Below are 27,228 nucleotides of genomic sequence, written 5' to 3' on the forward strand. Positions count from 1 at the left end.
GCCTCACCTAATTACTCTGATTTTAAGGCAAGCAGTTTTTAATTTTATTAATTATAAGGAGGCAGTGTTCTCCTTTTTACTATGGTAAAAAAGACAACAAAATTTACCATCTGAACCATTTGTAAGTGTACAGTTCAGTATATTAAATCCTTTCATAATGTTGTACATTGATTCTATAAACTCTTTTCAGTAGAACTGAAACTCAGTATCCATTAGGCAATAACCTTCCACCCCGGACCCCAACCCTGCCACCTTGCGACTGCCATTCTACTTAATGTCTTCATGATTTTGCCTCCAAGTACCTCATATAAATGGAATCCTACAATATTTGTGTTTTTTCTGACTGGCTTATGTCATTTAGCATAATGTCCACAAGGTTCATCCACGTTGCAACATGTGTCAGAATTTCCTCCCTTTTTGAGGCAGAATAATATTCCATTTATGTATATACCACATTTTTCTTACCCATTGGTCAATGGGCACCTTGTTTGCTTCCATATTTTAGCTAATATGAATAATGCTGCTGTGAACATGATTGTAAAAATATCTCTTTGAGACTCTGCTTTTAATTATTTGGGGTATATAACCCAGAATTCCTGGATCATTTGGTAAATCTATTTTTAATTTTTTGAGAAATGTCTAGACTGTTTTTCATAGCAGCTGTACCATTTTGTATTCCCAGCAATAGTGCAAGAGAGTTGCAATTACTCCACATCTTCCCCAACATTTATTATTTCCTGGTGTTTGGATAGTAGCCATTCTAATGGGTGTGAGATGGTGTCTCATTATAGTGGTGGTTTGTAATTCCCTAATTATTAGGGATGTTGTTCATCTTTTCATGTGTTCATTGACCATTTGTCAGGCTTCTTTGGAAAGTCATCACCTATTCTGTAACCTATTTAAGTCCTTCAGCTAATTTTTAACCAGGTTATTTTTCTGTTACTAACTTTTAGGATTCTCTCTATATATTCTGAATATTAATTTCTCATCAGATAAATGATTTGCAAATATTTCTCCCATTCTGGAGGTTGCCTTTTTACTCCATTGACTGTGTCTTTTAATGCACATTTTTACATTTTTTCATGAAATCTAGTTTGTCTATTTTTTTGTATTGTTGGCTATGCCTTTCATGTCATATCTAAGAAATCTACCAAATCCAATGTCCCATGTATTCTTCTAAGAGTTTGGTAGTTTTAGGTCTTACATTTAGATCTTTGATCCATTTGGGTTCATTTTTGTACATTATGTTAAATAAGCATCCAACATCATTTTTTGGTAAGTGGATATAGTTCTCCCAGCACCATTCATTGAAAATACTGCCCTTTTGGGGATCCCTGGGTGGCTCAGTGGTTTGGCGCCTGCCTTTGGCCCAGGGCACGATCCTGGAGTCCTGGGATCGAGTTCCGTGTTGGGCTCCTGGCATGGAGCCTTGCTTCTCCCTCTGCCTGTGTCTCTGCCTCTCTCTCTCTCTCTCTCTCTCTCTCTCTCTCATAAATAAATAAATAAATAAATAAATAAATAAATAAATAAATCTTAAAAAAAAAAAAAAGAAAAGAAAATACTGTCCTTTCCCCTATTTAATGGTTTTGGCACCCTTGTAAAACTTGACCATATATGCAAGAGTTTATTTCAGAGTTCTGTATTCTAATCCATTGGTTTATGTATCTGTCATTATGCTGGTACTACACTGTTTGAATTATGGTAGCTTTGTAGTAGGTTTTGAAATCAGAAAATATGAGTCCTCCAGTCTTTCTTTTTTACTTTTTTAAGTTTTTATTTAAATTCCAGTTAACATACAGTGTAATATTAGTTTCAGGTATACAATTCAGTGATTTAACACTTTCATATAACACCTGGTGCTCATCACAAGCATGCTCCTTAATCATCTCCATCACCTGTTTAACCCATACCCACCCCACCCTCACCCCCCATGACCGTTTCTCTGGGAACTATCAGTGTGTTTTCTGTAGTTAAGAATCTGGTTTTTGGATTCTTCTCTCTCTTTTTTCCCTATACCCATTTGTTTTGTTTCATAAATTACACATGAGTAAAATGATACGGTATTTGTCTTTCTCTAATTTATTTCAAGATTGTTTTAGCTATTCAGGATGCTTTCAGGTTCCATATGAATTTTAGGATGAGTTTTTCTATTTCTGCAAAAAATATCATTGGGATTTTAGCAGGGATTGCATTGAATCTGTAAATGACTTTGGATACTATTGACGTTTTAGCAATATTAGGTCTTCCGATCCGTGAACATAGAGTGTATTTCCATTTATTTATGTCTTTAATTTCTTTCAGCAATGTTTTAAAGCTTTCATTGTACAAGTCTTTCACTTCCTTATTTAAGTCAAATCCTAAGTATTTTATTCTTTTAAATACTATTGTGAATGGAATTGTTTTTGTAATTTTTTTTTCAAATTGTTCGTTTTGTGTAAACACCAAACTCATTTTTGTTTGTGACTTTGTATCCTGCTACTTTGCTGAACTCATTATAATAAGTTCTAACATTTTCTTGTGGGGCTCCTTTTTTGTGGCATGTTCAGGCTTTTCTACATACAAGATCATGTCATCTGCGCATAGTTTTATTTCTTCCTTCGAGTTTGAGTGTTTTTTATGTCTCTTTCTTAATTTCATAACTGCTCTGGCTGGTGCTTCCAGTATTATATTGCATAGAAGTTGTGAAAGTGACCTCTTTGCTTTTTTTGTCTCTGAACTTAAAGGAAAATCTTTCCATTTTTCATCATTGAATTTGATATTCTTTGGTTTTTCCATATATGCTCTTACTATGTTGAGGGAGTTCCTTCTATTGATAGTTTTTTGTAATCATAAAAGGTTGTTGAATTTTGTTAAATTATTTGCTGAGCAATTAAGATGATCATATTTTTCCCCTCATTTTGTTACTGTAGTTTATTACTTTGAACAGTTTTCATATTTGAATCACCTTTGCTTTCCAGGAATAAACTGCAACTGGTCAAGATATATAATCCTCTTAATATGCTGTTGAATTAGGTTTGGCTATTAATATGCTATTGAATTTGTTTGGTTTTTACATCAGCATTCAAAAGAGATAATTCGTTTATAGTTTTCTTGTAGCGTCTTTGACTTTGGTATCGGGGTAATACCAGCCTCATAGAATGGGTTGGGAAATGTTCTCTCATCTTCAATTTTTTGGAAAAGTTTGAAAAGAAGTAATATTTGTTCCTTTCTAAAAGTTTGCCAAAATTCACCAGTGAAACTGTCAGGTCCAGAGCTTTCCTTTGTTGAGAGTATTTAAATTACTGATTCAATATCTTTACTAGTTATAGGTTTATTCACATTTTTTTTATGTGAGTTGGTCCCAGTAGATTTTGTGTGTCTAGGACTTGATTCGTCTAGCTTATCCAGTTTGTTGGCATATAGATGTCTATAGTATTCTCTGTCCTTTTTATTTATTAGAATTAGTACTAATGCTCCTACTTTCATTTCTGGTTTTAGTAATTTAAGTCTTCTTTTTTTCTTAGGCCATGTAGCAAAAGATTTGCCAATTTTGTTGATCTTTTTTTGAAGCACCAACTTTTGGTTTCATTGATTTTTCTCTAGTGTTTTCTATTCTCTATTTTGTTTATCTCTGCTGTAATCTTTATTATTTCCTTCCTCCTGCTAGTTCTGGGTTTAATTTGTCCCTTAAGTTGTATAATTAGGTTGTTACTTTTCAGCTTCAGGATTTCTTTTTGGTTTCTTTTTAGGTTTTTAATCTCTTTACTGATGTTTCTGTTTTGATCAGCCATCATTTTCTTGATGTTCTCCACATCTTCCTTTAGTTCTTTGGGCATCTTTAAGATGGCTGTTTTAAAGTCTTTGTCTAGTAGATATGCTATGGGGTCCTTTTCAGGGCCAGTTTCTGTTGAATTATGTTTTTCCTTTGAATGGGTCATCCTTAACCATTTCTTTGTGTGCTTTGTGACTTTTTTGATTGAAAACCAAATATTCTAATCTAATAATATGGTAACTCCGGAAATTCTCCCCTTTTCCCAGGGTGTACTGTTTTTTGTTATTGGGGGCTTTTTGTTTGTAGGCCATCTCTGTACCAGTGATCAGCCTGTGGTGTATATTTACTGTCTTCTCAGGTCTTTTCTGAACCTGTGCTTTTCCCTGGGGTATATGCAGTCACTTTCTTATTTCCCTTGTATATGTAATAGGTTTTGAATGTTCTAATCTAATATTTGGCTCTCTAAAAAAGAAAAAGAAAAAAATGAACTGGGGATTGGAATGGAAGCTCTTTAAATCCACTGGAAGTTAGTGGGTGCAACAGTAGTGACTGCTCTCTTCTTTGTCTCTAACTCTGTGATCAGAATTAGCAATCAGCGATCAGAGCACAAATCCCTGATGTTTGGAGGACGGGGTCCTTTTTACCCAGCCTGGATCTCACAAATCCCATGTAAGCTGTGCTGGGAACAAATACAAAGCTGCCTGCTACAGGGCTAGGGGTGAGATATGGGTTGTGCTGTTGTGCTGATGGCTGAAACTCACCAAAATTAACCTCATTTTACCCTCAAGCCTTCCCCTGGAAGTAGTCAGCCTTTAGTGGACTTCAGTTTTCTAAAATAGTTACATGACACAGATTCTACCAGTGTGATTGTTGTCTAGGTGGGGAGACAGGTTCCTGGTGCTTCCTAGCCGTAGTCTTCAGAGTAGTGGTTTTTAACAGTATGAAGTCCTATAAAATAATGTTGAGTTTAGGGTTTGGTACTTGTTTTTCTAGGCTACAGTAGGCAGGAAGGAACATCACCATTGTAGCACAACACGGGTGGAGGGAGAGGTCTCAGTGATTGTTACAAAAAACCTATCCTGTGAGAATACCTGGTGCCTGTCTCAGTGGTGGGACATAGCACTGCTTCAGTGGCTGAGAAACAAGGAAGTCTTCCAGCACAAATTTTGCTACTGGCTAACTACCTAGCTATGTTAAAGTTTATTTGTAAAATGTAGGGGTCAAAATAAATTATCTTTAAAGGCAAGTTCAATATCATCTGTTACCTTAAAGTGTAACACCTTAAGCTTTGGATTTCAGTTCAGAATTTCCATTCATATTTAACAGGTTTGTTTGCATTATGTCTGAAAGCAGGAACTATTTTATTTACTGGGGAATTTGCTTACCATCTTTACTTATTTAAGTATCTGTAAGAATCTCATTCTTTCTAGGTAGTCAGAAAGAAGAACATAAACCACTGATGTTCGCATTTTAGATTCATAGAAAGAAGCCTTTGCCGTGGAAGTATGCTCAGGGTTTGCACACTAGACAAAATATTGTAATTACTTTTTTTTTTACCAGTTATTTCATGTAACTCGTTCTTACTGTTTAGAGTACAGGTTTGTTTAGACTGTAGTGTTGTTTAAAGTTTTATTTGGAATAAATTTGGGTAATTTAAAAATATTAACATCTTTTTCTTATTGGCATTCACCTTTTACTCTTTTTTCTCTATTCTGTTATTTGAATAATGATTTTATTATTACAAAAATATCTGATTTAATTGTAGAAAATCCAGAAAAAAATAAGCAAAGAGAAAAAGGAAAAAAAATCATAATCCCACCATTTGGAGAATAACTAATATAAACATTTTGGTAAATATCTCTTTTTTTTTTTCAGAAACATTTTTTACCTACTACTTTGTAACTTGTTTTCCCTTACTATATGATGTTATCTTTAAACGTTCTCCTATGAGAACATTTTAAAAAGTTGCATAATATCCTGCTCATGAATGTACCACAAATTACCTAAGTCATCTTGAGTAGACATTTAGGATTTGTGTGGACTATGTGTGTATATGCATCTTGCCATTGAATGTATGATGAATATCCTGGGACTTATGTTTTTGCATGTATCCATAATTCCTTGGAATAACTTCCTAGAATTCTATAATCTAGAGACAACAACAAGATGAACATTTATTGAGTGTTTACCATGTGCCAAGCACCAAGCAAAGCACTTCATATGGAAAATCTAATGTAATTCAGTCCTCCAACAATCATCTGACACGGGTTTAGCATTATTGCAATTTTACAGACAGGAAATGGAAGGCAGAGAGCTTTGTTCTTCTGATCCGGGTCACAGAGATGGTATGTGGAAGCATAGTGTATCCGGACTCCAGGGCTCATGATCCTAGTCCAGCTTGCTCCAACATGACAATGCTGCTTTACACACCCTTACCACTTATTTTTATACTCCTAAAAAGTCATCTTTGTGTTCTTCTTCCGTTTTTTTCTAACGGTGTCTTCCTCTGCCGATACCATATGCTCTGGCTTGGATTTCATCCACACCGTGTGTGTATTTTGCCCTTGTGTACACCACAGCTTCCTCAGAACATCCGAGGCCTTCCCACTTTTCTCCTTGAGACTTTCCGTTTCCTTCACTTCCCACTTCTTGTTCACCCATCTGCTCAAGAAAGACTGGGCGTCTTTCCTGTCTTCTCGTTGCTATATTTAGCCTATTCCTGCTGCCTGCAGTTGGTGTCGGTTCTCTTGCCTGCTTCGCTTGCTCTCTGAGGGCACCCCTTGGAGCTAAGCAGAACTCCGTGCTGGTGCTCTTCCTGCCCCCACTTTTCTCCCAAACCAGGGACTCTGGGGTTTTAATTAGTCCATTAATCGCAGCACTGCTGCAGCCTGTTGTAATCATCCCAAGCACGGTGCACGTTAGGGTCAGTGGCCACAGCAGTGTGCATGTCAGACTGCAACCCCTTAAAACATAATTATCTGAAGTAAAAATGTAATAGAGATGAAGGGGAAGAGAAGGGAGCTTTTCTACTGACCCTCAGCTCCTGCTGTTCTCCATGCTGTGGCTCAATTCAATGGCTGGGTTCTTTGCCCAGGTCCCCCACTTCTGACTCTACTCTTTGTTTCCTGGGCCCCTGCCTCCTAAAACACCTTTATTCATCATTTCTTCTGAACCAATTCCCCCCTACTTCTTTAGACCCACCAAATTGCTGCCTTTTCTAGAAAATCTGCTTTTCTTTCCACCTCTTGAATTGGAAGTCATCTGCTCCCCATAGAATTGTGAAGCCTCATCTTTCATATCTTCTACAGAACTCTTCTCACTCCTCTATTAACTACCTTTAAACTTGGAGAGATCTGAATCCAAGTCTCATTCATTATTGTATTCCCCACAAGGTCTAAGAGGACACACAAATATATTGCTGAATATATTAGAATAAGTGAATAATAAACTATAAAAGCTTGTTCTGTTAACTAAGAAATAACAGGAAGACATTGAATCATATTAGAAAATTGATATATAAATTCCACATGTTATCATCCAACTTATACAGCTGAAACACTACTTTCTAAAAGGCAAATTTTTTAAAAAGTCTCCAGATACAGTTGAAACAGTAAAAATGGAACACAACCAATCATACCTCAGTGTTTTTGAAGGAAAACAGGTTATTAAGTAATTTGGGGTTAGGGCCCAACATTCTAATTTGTGAATCTCTCTTAAAGGAAACTGAGGTGTGAGGTTATTCATTTGAAGGGCCTTAATAATTAAACCTAGAAAGAATGTGTACCCAGGGAAGAAATAGGAAAGTGGACCACGTGACTTGGATCCTCAAATAGCTGCCTAAACCTTGGCATACACTTCCAGAAAATATAGCTTACAGTGGAGGAGACAATGTTCCGTGCAGAAAATAATGAGAGAATCTACCTCATAGTTTTGTTGTGAGGATTAAGTGAGTTAATGCATGCAAAGCTCAGTGCCTGGCATATTGTAATTGCTATAAAGGGTTAGATGCTAGCTGTGTTTCTGTTCAGGTGGAGTCGCCCTCATTCTCTGGTCCTTCCCTACACGGCTGCCAAGTACAGTAGGTGACGTGTTGCACACACAGTAGTCTGCATGTGGCTATACTTCATAAACCTCCATCAGTTTCTTGCCTTTAGCCCTAATTAGTCTGTGCTAAGCCACATAAAGTTTTAAAACTATGAACCAGTGTTTTCCAGCAGTAAATCATAAAACCCTGTAGTTAAATTCCATTTCACTGTTTCGACCTGATTATACATGAAGTTTTTAAAAGAAAGAATAATTGCCTTTATTGAGTAACTGCTCAGTGCCAGATGCTCTACCTGTGTTCTCATTTCATTCTCTCACCAATTCAGCCAGTGGAGGTGAGGGGAAAAAGAAATTAAAGAACTTATCCAATGTTATACAGCTAGTAACTGGCAGAACCATGATTTGAACCTAGATGTGTCTATACCGGAATTCCAACCTCATCCTCCACACTACCTCCTGTAATGGAAGGCAGAACGTAAATGCCGGAGTAAATATCATAAAGATTTCTCTGCAGTGTTTTATTTACACATAAAAATTACACTAACTGCTTGTTTCCATAAAACTTCACGGCAATTAGCCAAGCATTTGTTTTTGATTACAGAGGACCAGTTTACTGAAAACAAATGACTAAAGCTGTCAGTGTTTAAAGCATGTTGGGGTGGCGGGGGGGGGGGGATGGGGAATGAAGCATGAGAAGCTAAGATAGAAATGTAAAGTTGGTTCCCACAACTTTAGAAACTCAATTCTTGGCTCTTATTTTATCTGTAATTATACAATAGAATGAAAAATAAGTGACAAGCCACCCTTTGCCTCCAAGTGATTCCATTTCTATTTATAAAGTCTGAGAAAGTTGAAGGGTTTAGGAATGTTTTAAGATTAAGCAAACTCTAGAGGGGTAATACACTGGATTTCAAATTTCCAAGTGGAAGAGGTTCTTGGGCTCCTCCACCTGTTTCAACCAGAATGTTCCTCTTATCTCATTTGGTGGGCCTTCCTTTGAAAAAAAGTTTTAAAGGAATGAAAGTCATCATTTTCTACAGTGTAGATTCCATTTGTACTGAGGGTTTACTTGGGATTAAGGCAAGAAAACACTCTTCATTTGCTGCCAGAGCCATAAGCACAGCTACCGACTTGGAAAACACCGTCCTTACGCTCGTGGACCCTCATACAGCAAGTGCCGCGAGCTGCCATGTTCTCAGGGCTTCCCTGTGGACACCACTCTCACCACGGTTTTAGTATTCAAATGTTCCTGCTAGCACAGTAAAATGTTTGATAGAAAGACCCCCTTTGAGCTGCAGACTTCCTTCAGCTGTCCAACACCTCACTGCCGGCAGACCAGGCCTCCCTTCTCAAAGGGGTCTTCTCTCAAGTTCTTCTTCCCCCTCAGCTTTTAAAAAGAAAACAAACTAAACAAAATAAATCCATTTAGATAGGAGTGACTACTGAAGATTAAAGCTCCCAAGGGTTTTTCTATTTTAAAAGAAACGATTGCTAAATCCAAACTAAACTAATATATAAGATAAATGGGATGTTTTTAAGCCAGGAGGCAGTGCATTCCTAGTGCCCTTTGTCTACTCTGGGCTTCCAGCACCCCACTTGGTAGCCACATGCAAGGAAAAACTTGGGCTTCTGGCAACCTCTGGCCCCTGTACAGTTTTGAGCTCATCCAGCTGGGGTTGTGTCTGTCTAGCACTGAAAAAGTGACTTGTTCAATAGAGGTGACAGGAGACAGGGACCAGGATTTCCAAAAGAATTACTCTTATTTCATTATAGGACTTGCATGTGCTCTATCTCATATGCTAATTTATATAGCACTCCTATTCCAGCTACAAGATTATAAACTCCTTGGAAGCAAAGTCTCTGATTTAGATGTTCTCCAAAGAGTGCTGAATTGAGCCCCAAATCGGGTGAGGATTACTTAGGGTTACATGACTTGTTAATGGCGGGACTAGAAATAGAACTCAGATTTCCTCGTGCCATATACCAATATACCAGTCTAGAGTTCTGTCCGTTGTAGCACTATTTCAGTTATCCATTGCTGCATAACGCACTAATCCGAAATTCCACTCCCTAAAACAGCAGCACTGCTGTTTCTCATGGGATTACGGTCAGGCATTTGGTTGGGCTGTTCTGCTTCATGTGATGTTGACTGAGTCGCCCACTTAGCTTGCTTCAGATGAATTGGGCTAAAAGGTCCTGGTAGATTTCATTTACATGTCTAGAACCTCAGTGCTTCTCTCATGGCCTTTCTCTACATATTTTTTCTCCTCTTTCAGTATTCTAGCCTGAACTTCTTTACAAGTTGGTACCTCTTTTCCTCTAGCAGATGGTAAGCAGAAGTAAGCAGAAGTTGGCCAGCCTCTTAACACTAGCCTAGAACTGGCACAGTGTGACTTTTACTACATTCTCTGGGTCAGGGCAAGTCACCAGGCCAGCCCAGATTCAAGGGGAGGGGAAACAGATACTACTACTACCTCTTGATGAGAGGAACAGCATATACATAGAGGGAGGGAAGGAATTGACGGTGGCCGTCTTAGAGACGAACCATAACCATAGTCAACCAGCAGATGTAGCCTTCTCTCCATAATTTCTAGCACCCTGATAGATTAAGAAAAACGTAAGCCTTTGCAGAAACAAAGGAGAAAAGAGAGAAGAAAGATGCCCTGAAACACTCCATCCCTTCCCATCTCAAAGTCCAGCCAAAGAGTTAGGAAGGTGGCACCTGCCTACCCACCTACCCCTCTGATCCTTCCTTGGCTGAGTCTTCTGGTCATTATTTGAGCAGCAGAGTAGAAGCTGCTGCACTTTGTGCTGTATGTAAAGCACAATTAATGCTTATATATCCTACAGTGGGCATTTTACAATAATTTGGTTTCAGAGCTACTGCTAGCTCTAAAATTTGGTTTTCTGTGTCAGGCTTTTAAATGCATATTTCTAAGGGCTCATTCTCTATGCAGTAGTTAAAAACAATGCTTTTCAGTGTTGCATTGTGTTTTGCTAAAACATAATACACCTACAAGTAACCTTTTCAACTGTTTATTTCCATCTATAAGTCAAATTATACTCAGTCGCTAAGAAAAAAGCATATCTCATTAAGTTTCTTCTGCTTTCTTTTCAACAACACAGATTTTTATGTGAAAGAACAAGCACCTAAGACTGGAAAATCAATTTTCTAGCTTCTTGCACCTCTGGCAACATCCTTTCTTTGTAGTCTAACGAACTTGGTTTAAAATTCCTATAGAATGAGGATTATAGGCATACTTCATCTTATTACACTTTGCAGATACTGCATTTCTTACAAATCAAAGGTTTATGGCAATCTTGAATCAAGTACGGCTATCTAATGGCACCATTTTTCCAACAGCATTTGGTCAGTTTATGTCTCTGGGTCGCATTTTGGTAATTCTCACCATATTTCATTCAAACTCATTCATTACTAATGTATTTGTTTGGTAATCTGTGATAAGTGATCTTTGATGTTACTATTCTAAGTGTCTGGGGGTGCCACCAACCGCACCCATTTAAGACAGTGAACTTAATAAATGTGTATTCTGACTGACTAACCATCTCCCCACCTGTCTCCCCCTCCTTGGGCTCCCTATTCCCTGAGACACAATATTGAAATTAGGCCAATTAATAATCCTACAGTGACTTCCAGGTGTTCATATGAAAGGAAGAGTCACACATCTCTCACTTTAAATCAAAAGCTAGAAATCGTTAAGCTTAGTGAGGGAGTGGTGTTGAAAGCTGAGATAGGCTGAAAGCTAGCCCTCTGGTGCCACACAGTTAGCCAAGTTGTGAATGCAAAGGGAAAGTTTTTGAAGGAAATTAAAAGTGCTGCCCCAGTGAACATATGAATGATAAGAGAAACAGCCTTATTGCTGATATGGAGTGGTCTGGATAGAACAAACCAGTCACAACAATCCCTAAAGCCCAGGTCTAATCCAGAGCAGGGTCCTGACTCATTTCAATTCTGTGAAGGCTGAGAGGTGAGGAAGCTGCAGAGGAAAAGTCTGAAGCCAGCAGAGGCGGGTTCACGATGTTTAAGGGAAGAAGCCATCTCCGTAACATCAAAGTGCAAGGTGAGCAGCAAGTGCTGATGTAGAAGCTGCAGCAAGTGATCCAGAAGATGAAGCTAAGATAATTCATGAAGGTGGCTGCGCTAAACAGCAGATTTTCATTGTAGATGACACAGCCGCCTCCGGGGAAAAGATGCCATGTAGGACTTTCATAGCTACAGAGAAGAAGTCAAGTGCCTGGCTTCAGAGCTTCAGGGAACAACAGACTGACTCTCATTAGGGGCTAATGCAGCTGGTAACTATAAGTTGAGGCCATTGCTCATGGACCATTCTGAAAATCCTGGGGCCCGTAAGAACTGTGCCAAAACTCCTCTGCCTTTCCTCATTAAATGGAACAACAAAGCCTGAATGACAGCACATCTATTTATAACATGTTGTACTGAATATTTTAAGCCCACCCCCGAGACCTCCTGCTCAGAAAAAAGAAAAATTCCTTCGAAAATATTACTGTTCATTGGCAATGCACCTGGTCACCTGAGAGCTCTGATGGAAGCGGACAATAAGATTAACGTTGTTTTCTTGCCTACTAATACAACTATCCGTTCTGCAGTCCATGGATCAAGGAGCAATTTTGACTTTTAAGTCTTATTATTTAAGAAATACATTTCATAAGGCTCTAGCTGCCATTGATAGTGATTCTTCTGGTCGATCTAGGCAAAGTAAATTGGAAACCTGGAAAGGAGGCACCTTTTGGATGCCATTAAAAACATTAATGAAGCATAGGAAGAGGTAAAAATATCAAAATTAACAGGAGGTTGGAAAAAGCTGATTCTAACACTCATGGATAACTTTGAGAGGTTCAAGACTTCAGTGGAGGATGTAACTGCAGATGTGGTGGAAATTCAAGAGAACTAGAATTAGAAATGGAACCTGTAGCTGTGACTAAATTACTGCGATCTCATGATCAAACTAACAGATGAGGAGTTGCTTCTTATGGGTGAGCAAAGAAAGTGGTTTCTTGAGATAGAATCTTCTCCTGGTGCAGATGCTATGAAGACTGTTGAAATGACAATGAAGGATCTAGATTATCACATAAACTTAGTTGATAAAGCAGCAGCAAGGTTTGAGAGGATTGACTCCAATTTTGAAAGAAGTTCTCCTGTGAGTAAAATGCTATCAAACAGCATCACATGCTACACAGAAGTTGTTCATGAAAGGAAGAGTCCGTCAATATGGCAAACATCATTGTTATCTTATTTTAAGAAATTGCCACAGTCACCCCAGGTGTCAGCAACCACCACTGTGATCCATTAGCATCAATTAACATGGAGACCAGAGTCCTTACCAGCAGAAAGCTCAGATGATGGTTAGCATTTTTAGCAATAAAGTATTTTTTTTTTACAGTTTCTATTTTTAAGTAATCTCTATATCCAACATGGGGCTTGAACTTAAAACCCTGAGATCAAGAGTCTTATGTTCTATTGGCTAAGCCAGCCAGGTGCCCCATAATAAAATGTTTTTAAATTAAGGTATATACATTGTTGTTTCAGACATAATGCTAATGCACACTTAAATGACTATAGTATGATATAAACATATCTTTTTTTTTACATTTATAAACACAACTTTTATATGCACTGGGAAACCAAAAAATTCATTTCACTCACTTTATTGTGATACTCTGTTTATTGCAGTGCTCTGGAACCAAACCCATAAGCTCTCTAGGGTATGCCTGTATTCTCTTGCTCTGAAAAAAATTCTCTTAATCTTCCAAATTTCCTTGGGAAATTTTTTTGCATGTAAGTTTTTTCCTTAAAAAATGACTTTGTTGTTGTTGTTATAGTTAGATTGTCTTTTACCATTTAGATAATTATTCAACCCAGAGTATTTTTTCCTAGAAACAATCACATAAATAAAATTCTCTTGTGTCATATCAAAAGAGGAAATGTAAGAGCAGCTATTTACGGGCTGTCGGGGCAAAGCTTTTCCAAGTGCTTTGAGAAATCTTACATTTTAGGAGATTATCATTGTCTCTGGTTCCCTAAATGTGTGTGAGGAAATGTAATGTTCTTGTACCCATCTGCCTGAAATTGCATTTATTCTCCAGTTTGTATGGCCCAGTTACTGAAGATACTGCATGGCCTTTTTTTTTTTATACAGGGTTGTATGGGTAAGCATTCACACATAGCACAAAGCTTGTATTCATTAGAAAAAGTCCAGATTTTTTTAAAAATTCCATTTACCCTTCTCTTATTTTGCTGGTGGCGACAGTGGTGGGTTTGCTCTTATTTCTTTGCTATTTTCTTTTGTTTGTCTACAACTGAAAAGACATTGTGCCTCTTTGAAATTGTCCAAATCCTTTGGAGAACTTTGGGGATTTTATTTAAATTTTTTAAAGTTTCCATATGGGGCACCTAGGTGGCTCAGTCAGTTAAGCATCTGATTCTTGGTTTCAGTTTAGATCATAATCTCATTGGTGGTGGGATTGAGCCCCACATCAGGCTCCATGCTCAGTGGCGAGTCTGCTTGAAGATTCTCTCCTGCTGCCCCTTCCCCCACTCAAATGCATGTTCTCTATCTCTTTCTCTCTCTAAAATCAATTACTCTTTAAAAATAAATAAATAAAATTTCTGATTTTTATCCCTTTCATTTCAGGAGGAAGAATTAGAAGCCCAGATTTCCTTCCTTCAAGGACAGTTGAATGACCTGGATGCCATGTGCAAATACTGTGCAAAGGTGATGGACACTCATCTTGGTGAGTGAGTTACTTTGGCCCTAGAAGTAATGATAGTCATAACAACAGTATCCGGTTGGCTCTGTGTTAAACTTTTCACATGCATTATCTCACTAATTCTCACAGCAGCACTGTGGTAGAGGTACTGTTACTATCCACATTGTACAAATGAGGAAACTGAAGCTCAGAAAGATTAATTAAATATCCCAAGATTATATCACTAGTAAAGAGAGTAGAAACTTAAAATCAAGCAGTTTAACCATAGATTTCAATTCTCTTTTTTTTAATTTTTTTTAACGATTTATTTTTGTTTATTTATGATAGACAGAGAGAGAGAGAGAGGCAGACACACAGGCAGAGGGAGAAGCAGGCCGCATGCAAGGAGCCCAACGCGGGACTCAATCCCGGGACTCCAGGATCACGCCCTGGGCCAAAGGCAGGCGCAAAACCGCTGAGCCACCCAGGGATCCCCCTAGATTTCAATTCTTTTTTTTAATTTTTTTTAATTTTTTTTTTATTTATGATAGTCACAGAGAGAGAGAGAGAGGCAGAGACACAGGCAGAGGGAAAAGCAGGCTCCATGCACTGGGAGCCCGATATGGGATTCGATCCCGGGTCTCCAGGATCGCGCCCTGGGCCAAAGGCAGGCGCCAAACCGCTGCGCCACTCAGGGATCCCTAGATTTCAATTCTTAACTGCTCTACTCCCCTCTGTAAATATTTGTCTACCTCAAACCAAAATGAAATGTTGCACTTTCAAGGGTCCCTGAGTGGTGCAGTTGGTTAAGCATCCAGCTCTTGGTTTCAGCTAAGGTTGTGATCTCAGGGCCATGAGATCAAGCCCAGAATCAGTATCTTTGCTCAGCATGGAGTCTGCTTGAGATTCTCTCTCCCTCTCCCTCTGACCCTTCCCACCACACGCACTCTCTCTTTCTCTCAAAAAAATAAATCTAAAACAAAACAAAACAAAACAAAAGAAACGTTGAGCTTTCGAGATCAAATAGTCAGCTCTACTGTTGTGCCAACCTGTCTGTAATTACCTATGTGATCATTATTTTGACAGTGCTTTTTAAAAAAAAAAAAAAATACGTGTCTTTAACCACCAACCTAAAATGCATGTCAGGACTACATGACCTTTTTTACTTCTGACTGCTTATGTTCTCAGAAATGTCCTAGTTTGAAGTTCTGTTTGCATGTGAGTCATACATATGTCACATCTACATTTGTGAAAGTTCTGTATTTTGTATTAATAATGGTCTCTCCTGGATCATGTATGTTTTGCTTTAGCAACTCTGTACTGATTGCAGAACTTTGTAATGCAGACTGTTACTCTTTTTCAGTTCTCTTATGGGCATTCTTTCTTTTTCCATCCTTCAGTATCTAGTATCTGTAGTTCAGGAACTAATTAGGAGAATAAAACATAATCTGTAATGGAAATGGCCAGTATTCTGCTCTCTGAGTATGGACAAATGGCAATACCAAGTATTACAGGAAATCAGGATGCATCCCACTTCTGAGGGGAAACCAAAGAGAATCCACCAAAGCCCCTACCGCCTGGCAGGGGTCCTAAGAGTAGCCCATTTCTGGGACCTTCACTGGACTCTACCTTGGACTCCACTCATCTCTCAGCTGTTAGACCATGAGTCCACTGCATGTAGTCAGAACAGCTGTCATTTAAGTGTAGCCTGAACCATACTGGCCTCTAGCAAGGAGCAAATATCCTCTTATGGTTGGAGAGGTGCTTGACCTCGGTGGCTGCTTGTCTACCAGTGTCTTCTAGGCAGCTGGCTGGGCTGTGTTCTAGCCTCAGCCTTATTTCTCTTCTCCTGACCACTCCTTCAGAGAAAAGAGCTCAAGAGGCAGAAATAACAGAAGAAATCCCAGCAGGTGATCAAAAGGGTAGTGTCTCTTATCAGCAAGAAATGTTACCCTTGTCACATCTGATTCACCCTGTCACAGTGGTTTATTTATATGCTTCATTATGATAATTTTGAAAAATTCATATAGAACTAGGTTCTCATGACTCTCATAGCATCCCACTTTAAAATTTACCAAAAAGAAGTGATGAATAGAGATAGTTTATTTATTTATTTATTTATGATTTTATTTATTTATTTATGATTTTTATTTATTTATTTATTCATGAAAGACACAGAGAGAGGCAGAGACATAGGCAGAGGGAGAAGCAGCCTCCCAACAAGGAGCCCGATGCTGGACTTGATCCCGGACCCCGGGATCACGCCCTGAGCCAAAGGCAGATGCTCAACTGCTGAGCCACCCTGGCCATCCCAGAGAGATGGTTTATATATAAATTGTATATATTATGTAACTAATTTTAGTTAAATATAATTTTAATTTTAAAGCAAGTGTGTGGGCGGGTATATATGTGTATGTTTGCTTTCCTGGCTGTGTGGGTGACCTTTGTATTGCTTGATTTGGTTTTCAACCAAAGTAGGAGAACAAAGAAGTGACTGAGAGAAAGATTTACTGGAACTCTAGAAAATCCTGTTAGGAAATTTCTAAGTTGTTTGGTCCACATAGCTGCTTTTAAAGCAGCTTTACTTAAGCACAGAATTTTCAAAGAGCTTTTGCTCTGATTTTGGTCTCTCAGTCAGCACTGTAAGAGTATTTTCTCATTGCATGGGAGGGGGAATCACTTTAATTAAAGAAAAGCCCCTACCAGATGTGAATTTTCAACAAGCCACAAAACTAAATTTGTTTTTGTGTGTACGTTTCACTTTCAGCCAGAATCCCTGCATAGAGCTGTCAACTTCTTTTCTCCATATAAATAGCAGGACTGCCTTTTTAAAGCAGAATTGAAGGATGCTACAAAGAATCCCTGGCCCCAGGGCCCACAGATGCATTTCATTTCACCTGCCTATTATACTATTAGTTTATTAAAGGGTATTCCTGTGTCGTAGGCAGTTTGGATTCCAAGGAAAAATTAGAGTAAGACACAAAGACTAATTCAGGTAAAGCCCTTGATTTACTTTTTGGCTTCCTTTACTTCCTTTATTTATTTATTTATTTATTTATTTATTTATTTATTTCCTGTACTTCCTTTAAAAATGACTTTGGTACCCTAGTATTTTTCCATATGATGTTTTCTATTTTTCCTGATTATTAAGGCAACAAAATTGGAACAACTGAAAAAACCATTAGTAAATGACTAATTATAACCGTGTAATGCAATCTTAATACTAGATATTAAAATATTTTTATCAACATAAGGAAATATTCATGCTATATTATTAAGGGAAAAGATAGGTAGCACAGTAGTATATATTTGATGTGAAAATAATTATTAACAGTGATGGCCTGGATGAAACGAAGATTATAGAGGGACTCTCCAGGGGACCTAATTTTTTATGTTTAGAAAATGCAGGAAAGTCACTGAAAGTCTGTAGATGGCTGAAGCGCCTAGGAGGTCATCTTTAAACTGTAGGCAAGAGTCAGTTGTAAGAGTATCTGGAGTAGTGTCAGGAAAGGCAGCCTTGTGTGGCACCAGACACAGAATGAGATCAGACTCTGTCACTTTTTGGCTCAGCCTGCTTATGATCATGTCTTCATATATACAGTGGAGCCACAATCATCTAACTTGCCAATTTGTTGCCAATACTAATGTTTTTAAAGCCCAACAGAGGGCATGGCCCAAAGTTGAGTTTTCAACACAAATTCTCTCCTTATGTCCCCACAACTCCTAACAGTCCCTTTTCAGAGAAGATCCTGAGACACTCATCAAACCCATGAGCAAAGTGCTGGGTATTGATAGGTCTGGGCCCCTACAACTAGTTAGTGGGAGAAGTGGGACCAATACCAAATTTCCCAGCACTTAACTAAATATTCCTTTATCAGATGATGCAGAAAGATACAGGAATTTGGGATATGCCAGTCCTCAGAGGGAGGTGCATGAGCTCTTTGATCAAGAATAGCTTTAGCAGAACAGAATGATACAGACTCCTTGACATGAGCACTGCTGGGCCTCCAATATGCCCTGGGCTACCAATGGCAGCTGTGAGAACAGCATCAGAAACTTACTCTCGGAGTTATTTCTCTGGATCCTCTCTTCGTGTTAATTGTTTTCACTAAGTTCCTTTCATTTCAAGACAATTCTGTGTCACCCTACATTTTCATCAGACAAGAAGTAATATTTTAAAATGTCAACTACAGTTCAAAGCTATTTTTATAACTGATAGAACAAATACAGAGAAAAACCTCTCAGTTGAAAATTATATAAAGGCATCTTTTCAAATGGTCCTTTAATTATAGAGCTAATAACATCAACAAGTTATCGATTCTTTCCTTATGGTCCTGGAACCCAAAACTAAAGGAACGTTTGTTTTATCAAAATTCTAATTTTATTACTTCCACATAATTGAACTACTTGAATTCAAAGACTGAGAGACAGGAATTGAAAATACATGTTTTATTAAACCTAACTTTCCTGTCAACTTCAGAAGACTTGTTTTACGTATTCATTTTTCTGTTGCTATAGTTACTCCTCTTCCTGTCATCCTGACAGTTGAGTTAAAAGCCATTGCCAGTATTAACCTCTGTGGCTGAGCTCAGGCTATTTTTAGACTTGCCGTATCTTACACATAATTGCACGTGGGTGAGCAGCCCACACTTCTCTGATCTCTCAGCAGCTGGGCTGAGCTGCCAGCTGTTTACAAGGACTACAAGCTGCTCACCCTGCTGGCCCTGAAGCCCACACCTGCCTGCTCCCAGGAGAGGTATTTCCAGTCCTCTGTTTTATATTTAGACAGTGGTTTCCAGCAACTCGCCCCTTCAGGAGTGGTTCGTGCAAACAATAGCAGGATTAAACGCAGGGCATTAAGGGCAGTTAGGTTTCCCAGAGTGCTGTAGCTCATAGGATCTTAGAATGTTGAACATGTGGAAGCTCTCAAAGCCAACTCAGCAGTCCTTCACAGATGAGGAGACCAAGGTCCAGGGAGGATGAGAGAGACACACAGCTAGCTTGTGACACAGCACCATGCGTCCAGACCCATTCCAGTCCCTGGTTCTCTTTCTGATGCTTCTACTAGGGCCACACTTGAGTCAGTAGTGGGATGTCAGATCCTCTGCTATTTTGTTGCACACGTTGTTACTGATTTTGCACTTGTCATAATATTTATGTAAGACTTAGTTGTAAGAGGAGGCCAGTTTTGAAAATCAGCTTATTTGCTTCTGTAAGAACTTTATAAATCTAATTTTCTCATGTTTATAAAAACAACTTTTAGTGGATGTCTTTGGAAATGTTCAATAAGGCAGTTAACTAATGGCATTTGAAATACAAGGAAGGTAAATGTGATCACCAGACAGCTTCCTCTCTGTCAGTCACACTGTGATAAAAGTTTTCATAATTACTTTAAGAATTTTAAATACTGCATTTAATTGAGAGTAGCATAGTCCTCTGTAGAAGGAAAAGATACCTTCCCTTGAGAATCATAAAATGCCGATTTCTGATTCAGTAGGTATACTATGAGGCTTCAGGTTCTGCATTTCTAGTAGAGCATGGTGTTACTGGCCCTTGACAGTCTTCAAGAAGCAGAGAGCAAAAGAACTTAACATTATGTGGGCAGAATTAAATGAATATATTCAAAATCCTATTAATGTATTCCTAACTCTACTCTTCAGGCACATATGCAGCTAAACTGTGGGCAGACAGCACATACCTCCCCTGGTATTCTTATGTAGCCTTCAATCATCTGAAATTCAGTTCTTTTTTCAGCCTCTTTGAACTTGTTCTATTCTAGTTGTAGAATGCTCTTCCTGCCCCCACCCCAGTTTTATTATCAAAAGACTTGGAACAATTGGTTAACATCTCCGTTGTACCAACCCTATGCCTGTTTAGAAAAACTCAGTTAACTTTATACTGTCTTATCCTTTCCCAGGTGAAGCTACCAAAGCTCTGATCCCATGGCTTCAGTATAGACTGTCAATCTTTCATCATTTTGCTTTCCACTTTCTGGCTGTCTCCCATTTTCCCACATGCTCTTCCACGTAGGAGGAACCCACACTGAATATTTCTCCCTCTCTTTCTGTTTTTAAATACAATGTCCAAATCTTCCATCTTTCTTAAACTGTCTGACTGCACAGCCTGTTCTCAGCTCTCCATACCAGGCTGCCTCTCCATGTCTTCTAATCCACAGGCCCTCTCCAGCTAATGACCCGATAGACAAAATACTTGTCTACCTCATCTTGTGGAAACGAGCTTGCCGCCAGTTGCTTGAAAGCTCAAGGATTTTGTGGCCACTACAAGTGTCTCATGTTAAGCATAGAGCTTGTGTGTAGGGGAGGGTGAAACCCAAGTTAAGAAGGCTAATGTTGGGATGCCTGACTGGCTCAGTGGTTAAGCATCTGTCTGCCTTTGGCTCAGGTTGTGATCCTGGAGTCCCAGGATCAAGTCCCATATCGGGCTCCCTGCATGGAACCTGTTTCTCCCTCTGCCTGTGTTTCTGCCTCTGTCTGTGTGTGTGTGTGTGTGTCTCTCATGAATAAATAAATAAAATCTTAAGAAAAAAAAAGGCTAATGTTTGCTGCCTTGGGCTATGTTTAAATACCGATACTGTGTTAAATACTTTCACTAGATCTTCCTATCAGCAAAACTTTTATTGCCTAAAATTGACAAAAAATTATATCCACCTTAAAACCAGTTCACGGGAAAAAAAAAAAAACAGTTCACGGGATCTTATTTGACTAACTGATGTGATTTTAGGGCAGTCTTATTCAAACTGCCCTTCTATGTCATTGCTTCCAAATGAGAAGATCTGATGGCAGCACCCTAGGATATTTCCTTTTAATAAGTCTCTACCAATGTTTCTCCTTCTATTTTTAGAAGTACATCTTCTGGCAAAGGCATCTAACCATTACTGGAGCTTAGAGACTTTTTAAGTTTAAAAATATATGTAAAGTCTTTTTTCTGGTTGACCCTCAGCCATATGATGAACAGGATGGATTCTGCTGTGAGGAGTCATGCTTCCATGATGCTCCCTAGCTGGCAGAGTGGTGAATCCTAAGAGAATCAGATGCTAAATGGTAGAGATGAGCAAAGATTTCTAATTCTGCTAATCACTCTAAGTTTACTTAAGAGAATTATTTATTGACAACAAAAACTAATATTAAGTGCAATACACATATCTGCTTAGTCTTACCCTTGGATTTTCCAAACTAAATATTCCTTTCCCAGTGCCGAGTTTAGAGTTTTCAGTCATTCTGATAGCTAGATGCAAAACAGGTCCCCTGATTATATTTTCTATGTGATCTGCTTTTGCTTCTTAAAGAAAATATTGAGCATAAAGTGCCTGATTCAGTACTTGGCTCTTAATAAATCATCAGTGAAACTTATTTCCCTTCATCTGCCCCTACCACTTCTCGATCTGAGATCTGATTGATCATGTTAATATCCCTTAATTCTTCACCTGAGAAAAAGCTCACCTACATCTGTTCCTAAGGACATAAAAATCATCCCTATTGCTGGTGGGAAAGCCCTGTGTTGTTCATTCAGCTGGTGTTTACTAAGTACCTGCTCTCTGATGTAAAAACAGGTTCTAGGAGACATAGTTTGGGATGAAGTGGAGGATTGGTATTGTAAAATTGAGCTCAGTGCATATGGAAGATGTGAGTAAAATTTCAAAGTGGAGAGAGAGAGGATGTGCCAAGGAAAATATACCTCATTAGAAATACCTAAAGTGACACATAGTGTCACATGAAACCAAGGTCCTCCCGGAGTGATCTCAGAAACACTGGCAGGGACCAGTGGAGTTCTAGAGTAATAGGGATATAATGAACAGAGTACCACATTTGGATCCAAAAGACCTTGAGTCCATCATTTGCCCATAGAACTGTGAAGCTCCAGGAGACTTTAATCTTTTTATTTTTAAAGATTTTATTTATCTATATGGAAAAAAGAGAGAGCATAGAGGGGCGGGAGAGGGAGAGGGGAGGGGAAAGGGTCTTAAGCAGATTCCATGCTGAGCATGGAGCCAGACGCAGAGCTCAGTCCCATGACTCTAAGATCATGACCTGAGCTGAAACCAAGAGTTGGATGCTTAACTGAGCCACCCAGGCATTCCCCCCACTTTTAAGATTTTATTTATTTATTTTAAAGAGAAAGAGAAGGCTTTAATCTTTGAGCCTCATATATAAATACAGTGCAAGAGTAAAAGATGAGGCAGAAGAGAATTCAACAACTGAATACTTTGAGAGGGAAGACTGTTAATAGGAAGCCAATGCTTGAACATGGTTTTAAGGCGGACTTTGAAGAAAAGAAGGGTGTGTGTGTTATTGTAAGGAGGCGAGGAGGGTCTTATTGTAAGGAGGCGAGGAGGATCTTCTGGAAGGAGAATCGCATTTGCAAAGACACACAAATGTACGTGACCTGTTAATGAATTTGGCACCTACAGTCTCTACTAAACCTGTCTTCTCCCAAGATCTGGCCAACCATGGCACACACACACTGTGAGCAGAAACTCCTTTGTCAACAGTGTAGCCAAAGCCAGTAGTGACAACTTACAGGTCTGCCCCTCTTCCTTGACTCATGGCCACCTCTTCAACTAGTACCACTTTGATCACACATGTGACTCTAGGTCAACCCTACATGTGACCCCTCCATTTTGTAACAGCCTGCATATTCTTTTCTTTTGAGGCTGGGTCAGTCCCTTATAAGATTATCTGAGGTCAAGGTAACTAAATGTCTATTAGAGACAAGAACCTCAAAGAGCAGAATCTACCTATCTGGATCTTTGAGGTACTAGAAAAGGAAAAACAAAAACAAAAATCATACTAACCAATAATAGTATTAGTGAGCAGTTTGTTAGAAGTAGACCACTTTGATCATCTCGTCTAATCTTTCCAGCAATCCTCTAAGATAGGCATTGCCCCCATTACTGTTGAGTTTATTGATATACAGATCTCTGTCCAAGATCATCAAAGTTCAAGCTGTCTTGAACTTAGTTGATGCTAGTCCCAGTGCTCTGGAAAGTTCTGATAGAAATGATAGAGCAGTCTGTTTTACATGTAGGTTGTGTCAGCTGACCTCAGTTAGGTCAGTTCCACCACTAAATAAAGGGCACTGGCATCAGAAAGCAATCAAGTCTGTGGCAAGACCCTGTCCTGTGCCTCTCTGGCTTCTTGTCTCTCTCTGGCCCCTCCATCAGTGCTGCGTATGTAAGTTCTGAGGAGCTCAGAAGTCCAGATGATCTGGAATATTGTCTTAGCTGTACCACTTTCCCATCATAAGACTTCAGATGATGGACCAGGGATGGCTGAGCTTTTTTTTTTTTAATAAATTAATTTTTATTGGTGTTCAATTTACCAACATACAGAATAACACCCAGTGCTCATCCCGTCAAGTGTCCCCCTCAGTGCCCGTCACCCATTCACCCCCACCCCCCACCCTCCTCCCCTTCCACCACCCCTAGTTCGTTTCCCAGAGTTAGGAGTCTTTATGTTCTGTCTCCCTTTCTGATATTTCCCACACATTTCTTCTCCCTTCCCTTATATTCCCTTTCACTATTATTCATATTCCCCAAATGAATGAGAACATACACTATTTGTCCTTCTCCGATTGACTTACTCCACTCAGGGAGCTCCCAAGGGAGCTTTTCTGTAATTGGATGATGGTCCTCATCAAGAATGGTCGCTGGGATAGTCAGATGAGATAATGTAGCTATGTCAAAATAAAAGGGTTACCAAGTCCTTGGAGCACCTAGGTGGATCAGCCGGTTAAGTGTCTGCCTTTAGCTCAGGTCATGGTCCCAGGGTTCTGGGATGGAGCCCTGCATTGGGCTCCCTGCTCAGTGGGGAGTCTGCTTCTCCCTCTGCCTCTGCTGCTCCCACTGTTTGTGCATTCTCTCTCCCTCTCTCTCTCTCTCCCCCATCTCAAATAAATAAATAAGTAAACAAATTCTTAGAAAGGGAGGGGGGACCAAGTCCTGAGCTTCTACAGTGGGTGAGATACTGTGCTAATTTATTTATTCTTCATCGTAATCCTTTGAGGAAGGTTCTGATATTACCCTCAGGCACAAGGAAGCTGAATTCCACCACCTCCACTAAAGATAGATGCTAGTTCTCCTTTTATCTCCTTTCTGCTACCCTTCTTAATGAATATGGGCTGGTGTTACCTTTTGTACCAGCCACTCAAATAAAACACTTTTATTCTAGCTTTGAAGAAAAAACATTTTTAAGAAATTGTAAAAAGTAGTCCATGTGCCGTTTCCATTACTTTTAGAGTCAGAGATCTATTTTTGTGGCATTGACACCTCTTTAGAAGTGGAGTCACCATGCAACTGTTATGTTGATGAGATTTTTGTATAATTTCCACAGAAGTAGTTCTGTGAGATTTTCCCCCTTTAGTTTCAGTGCTGAAACATTTATAATCTATAAAACTTAAGTAGATTATAAAGAACATAATCTTTCTTCTACACAGAAACAAAAAGAGCCTTTATCTCATAATTTATTCTGCCTCTTGCTATAAGAAAAAATGTGCATTACATTAGAAATTTAAACATTTCATATCTCTGCGTTTAGTACTTTAAGGCATAAAAAAATCATTACGTTTTTCTGTTTTTACATGCAGGTGCAACTTCAAGCAGTAGATTTATTACTGAGAAGTTATATATTCGTAGAATGTTCATAAATGCTACCTTAAATCAATATTAGGCAAAGGATTTACATAGCCAGTACTTTATTAGTAAAATCAAAATTCTTGTATTCAAAACATTTAACAGCCTTCAAAAGTACCCTTTTGTTTTATTTTTTCCCTTTTTGAAACTTTCATTATTTATTTTTAATTTAAGTTCAATTAACATAATGAATTATTATTCGTTTCAGATTTGGATTTCTATATGCTGGCTTTCCTAAATTTTTTTTAAGATTTTATTTATTCATGAGAGAGAGAGGCAGAGACACAGGCAGAGGGAGAAGTAGGCTTCATGCATGGAGCCTGATGTGGGACTCGATCCAGGGCCTCCAGGATCGTGCCCTGGGCTAAAGGCAGCGCTAAACCACCGGGCCACCCGGGCTGCCCTGGATTTCCTAAATTGAGCCTAGTCAGCTTAGTTGATTGTAACAGACTTAAGATTAAATGAATATCCTCTCTCTCTCTCTCTCTCTCTCTCTCTCTCTCTCTCTCTCTGTGTGTGTGTGTGTGTGTGTGTGTGTGTGTATGGGTTTTCAGGGTAGAAGGTCCTGGTTTCCATTAGATTGTATAAAAAGGTGATCTTTGATCTTCTCTGAAAAATAAGGCTGAAGAATTCTCGGTAAGGGTCTCCTTCCGAGGATACTATGGCTCTGGGCTCTTCTCCCTCCCTGGTACCCTTGGCCAGTCACATTGCATAGCAGGCCGGAGCCAGCCTGGAATGTAAAATTGAACTCTGCATGCAGGAGAGGAGATTGGGAGGAATGTCTCAGTCCCCTTTCGTTAGAGAAACTGGATGGTTTGTATCCTGTGTAACAGTGAACCAGTTTGGCTACTGTACTAGGTCGCATAGTGATCCCCACTTCACTTTCCTCCTCCATTCATGTTCATCTGGAACTTGTGAATGTGACCTTATTTGCAAATAGGGTCCTTGCAGATATATTCAAGTTGGGACAAGGTGATACTTAGTTAATCCAGTGACTGGTGCCCATATTTAAAAAAAGGGAAATTGACACAAACCTAAACCCAAAAAGCAGTAGAATAAACAAATCAGGAAGTTTTGTGGGTTTTTTCTTTTAAATACATAAGCCTGGAGGTAGGCAGTCCAAGCAAGCATAGCAGCTCCATGATGTGCCCAATGCCCCCAGCTCCCTCTGGTTTACTGCCCAAAGTCCTTAAGCTGTGATCCTCATCCACATGCTTGTAAGATGACTTATGGAGCTCCTGCTAGCATTTCAAGTACCAGAGGTGGAAGTGTAAAGGTCCAAAAGGCACAAACTGAGTCAGACTCCGTGAGGAGCTTCCCAGAAGCTCCATCCAGGGATGTTTCTTACACCTCGTTTGCCAGAGCTATGTCACATGACTAACCTTGGCTGTGAGGGTAGATGCACATGGTGTTACCCTGAATGAGATCCTGGACATGTTGAGGAAGGAATGGAAGGTGGAACTAGGGTGGCCCACCAGCAGCTCAGCTACCTCAAGACCCAGGAGACAGTACAGTAGCGAGCATCCAGGCTTGTTGGCTGTTCATGCTTTTATCCAGCAAGAGCATATGGGGGAAAGTGGCTTTAGATCATGGAGCATTATTCCCACTTAGGCCTGTAATGAAAGACGAGAGGCTTCTCTTGTTCTGGCTTACCATTACAGCCATCTTCCACCTTCAATGCAACCACCACTCAAGTATTACGGGTTTGTGGTACCCAAGAGAGGACACTGGGGTGACTTGTTTCCTGGGATTTTCAGGCAACGTGGCCAATACTATCTTATATCATCTCGAGTAGACACTGATACTTCTGTAGTGAGATAATGAATCATATATTTAAACTCAGGTACACAGAAGTCTCACTCTAAAGTTCCATTCCCACCAATGGCAATCCAAGGCTTAAACCTGCCAATTGGTCTTAAATTTGGTCTCTTACAAGTAACCATCTCATCTGAACAAATGCCCACAGAGTTTCTCTACTTTGTCTCTTCTCCCTGCCAAGATGGTGTCTGGGTGCTGGGATGGCTCATATTTCCTGGGTATTTGAGGAAGGGTTGCT

General features: G+C 39.3%; 1 protein-coding gene across 1 annotated transcript in view; it reads left to right on the top strand.

Annotated features, from left to right (window-relative positions):
• The window catches only part of TBC1D5 (TBC1 domain family member 5), a 530,534-nt gene that overhangs the window by 489,525 nt on the left and 13,781 nt on the right, over window positions 1-27,228 (top strand). The window contains exon 20 of the mRNA XM_055321341.1: window positions 14,470-14,569. Coding sequence (XP_055177316.1) covers window positions 14,470-14,569 — 100 coding nt within the window. The remainder of the gene's footprint in view (window positions 1-14,469; window positions 14,570-27,228) is intronic.

Source organism: Nyctereutes procyonoides, unplaced genomic scaffold, assembly GCF_905146905.1.
Source record: "Nyctereutes procyonoides isolate TBG_1078 unplaced genomic scaffold, NYPRO_anot_genome, whole genome shotgun sequence".
NCBI lineage: Eukaryota > Metazoa > Chordata > Mammalia > Carnivora > Canidae > Nyctereutes > Nyctereutes procyonoides.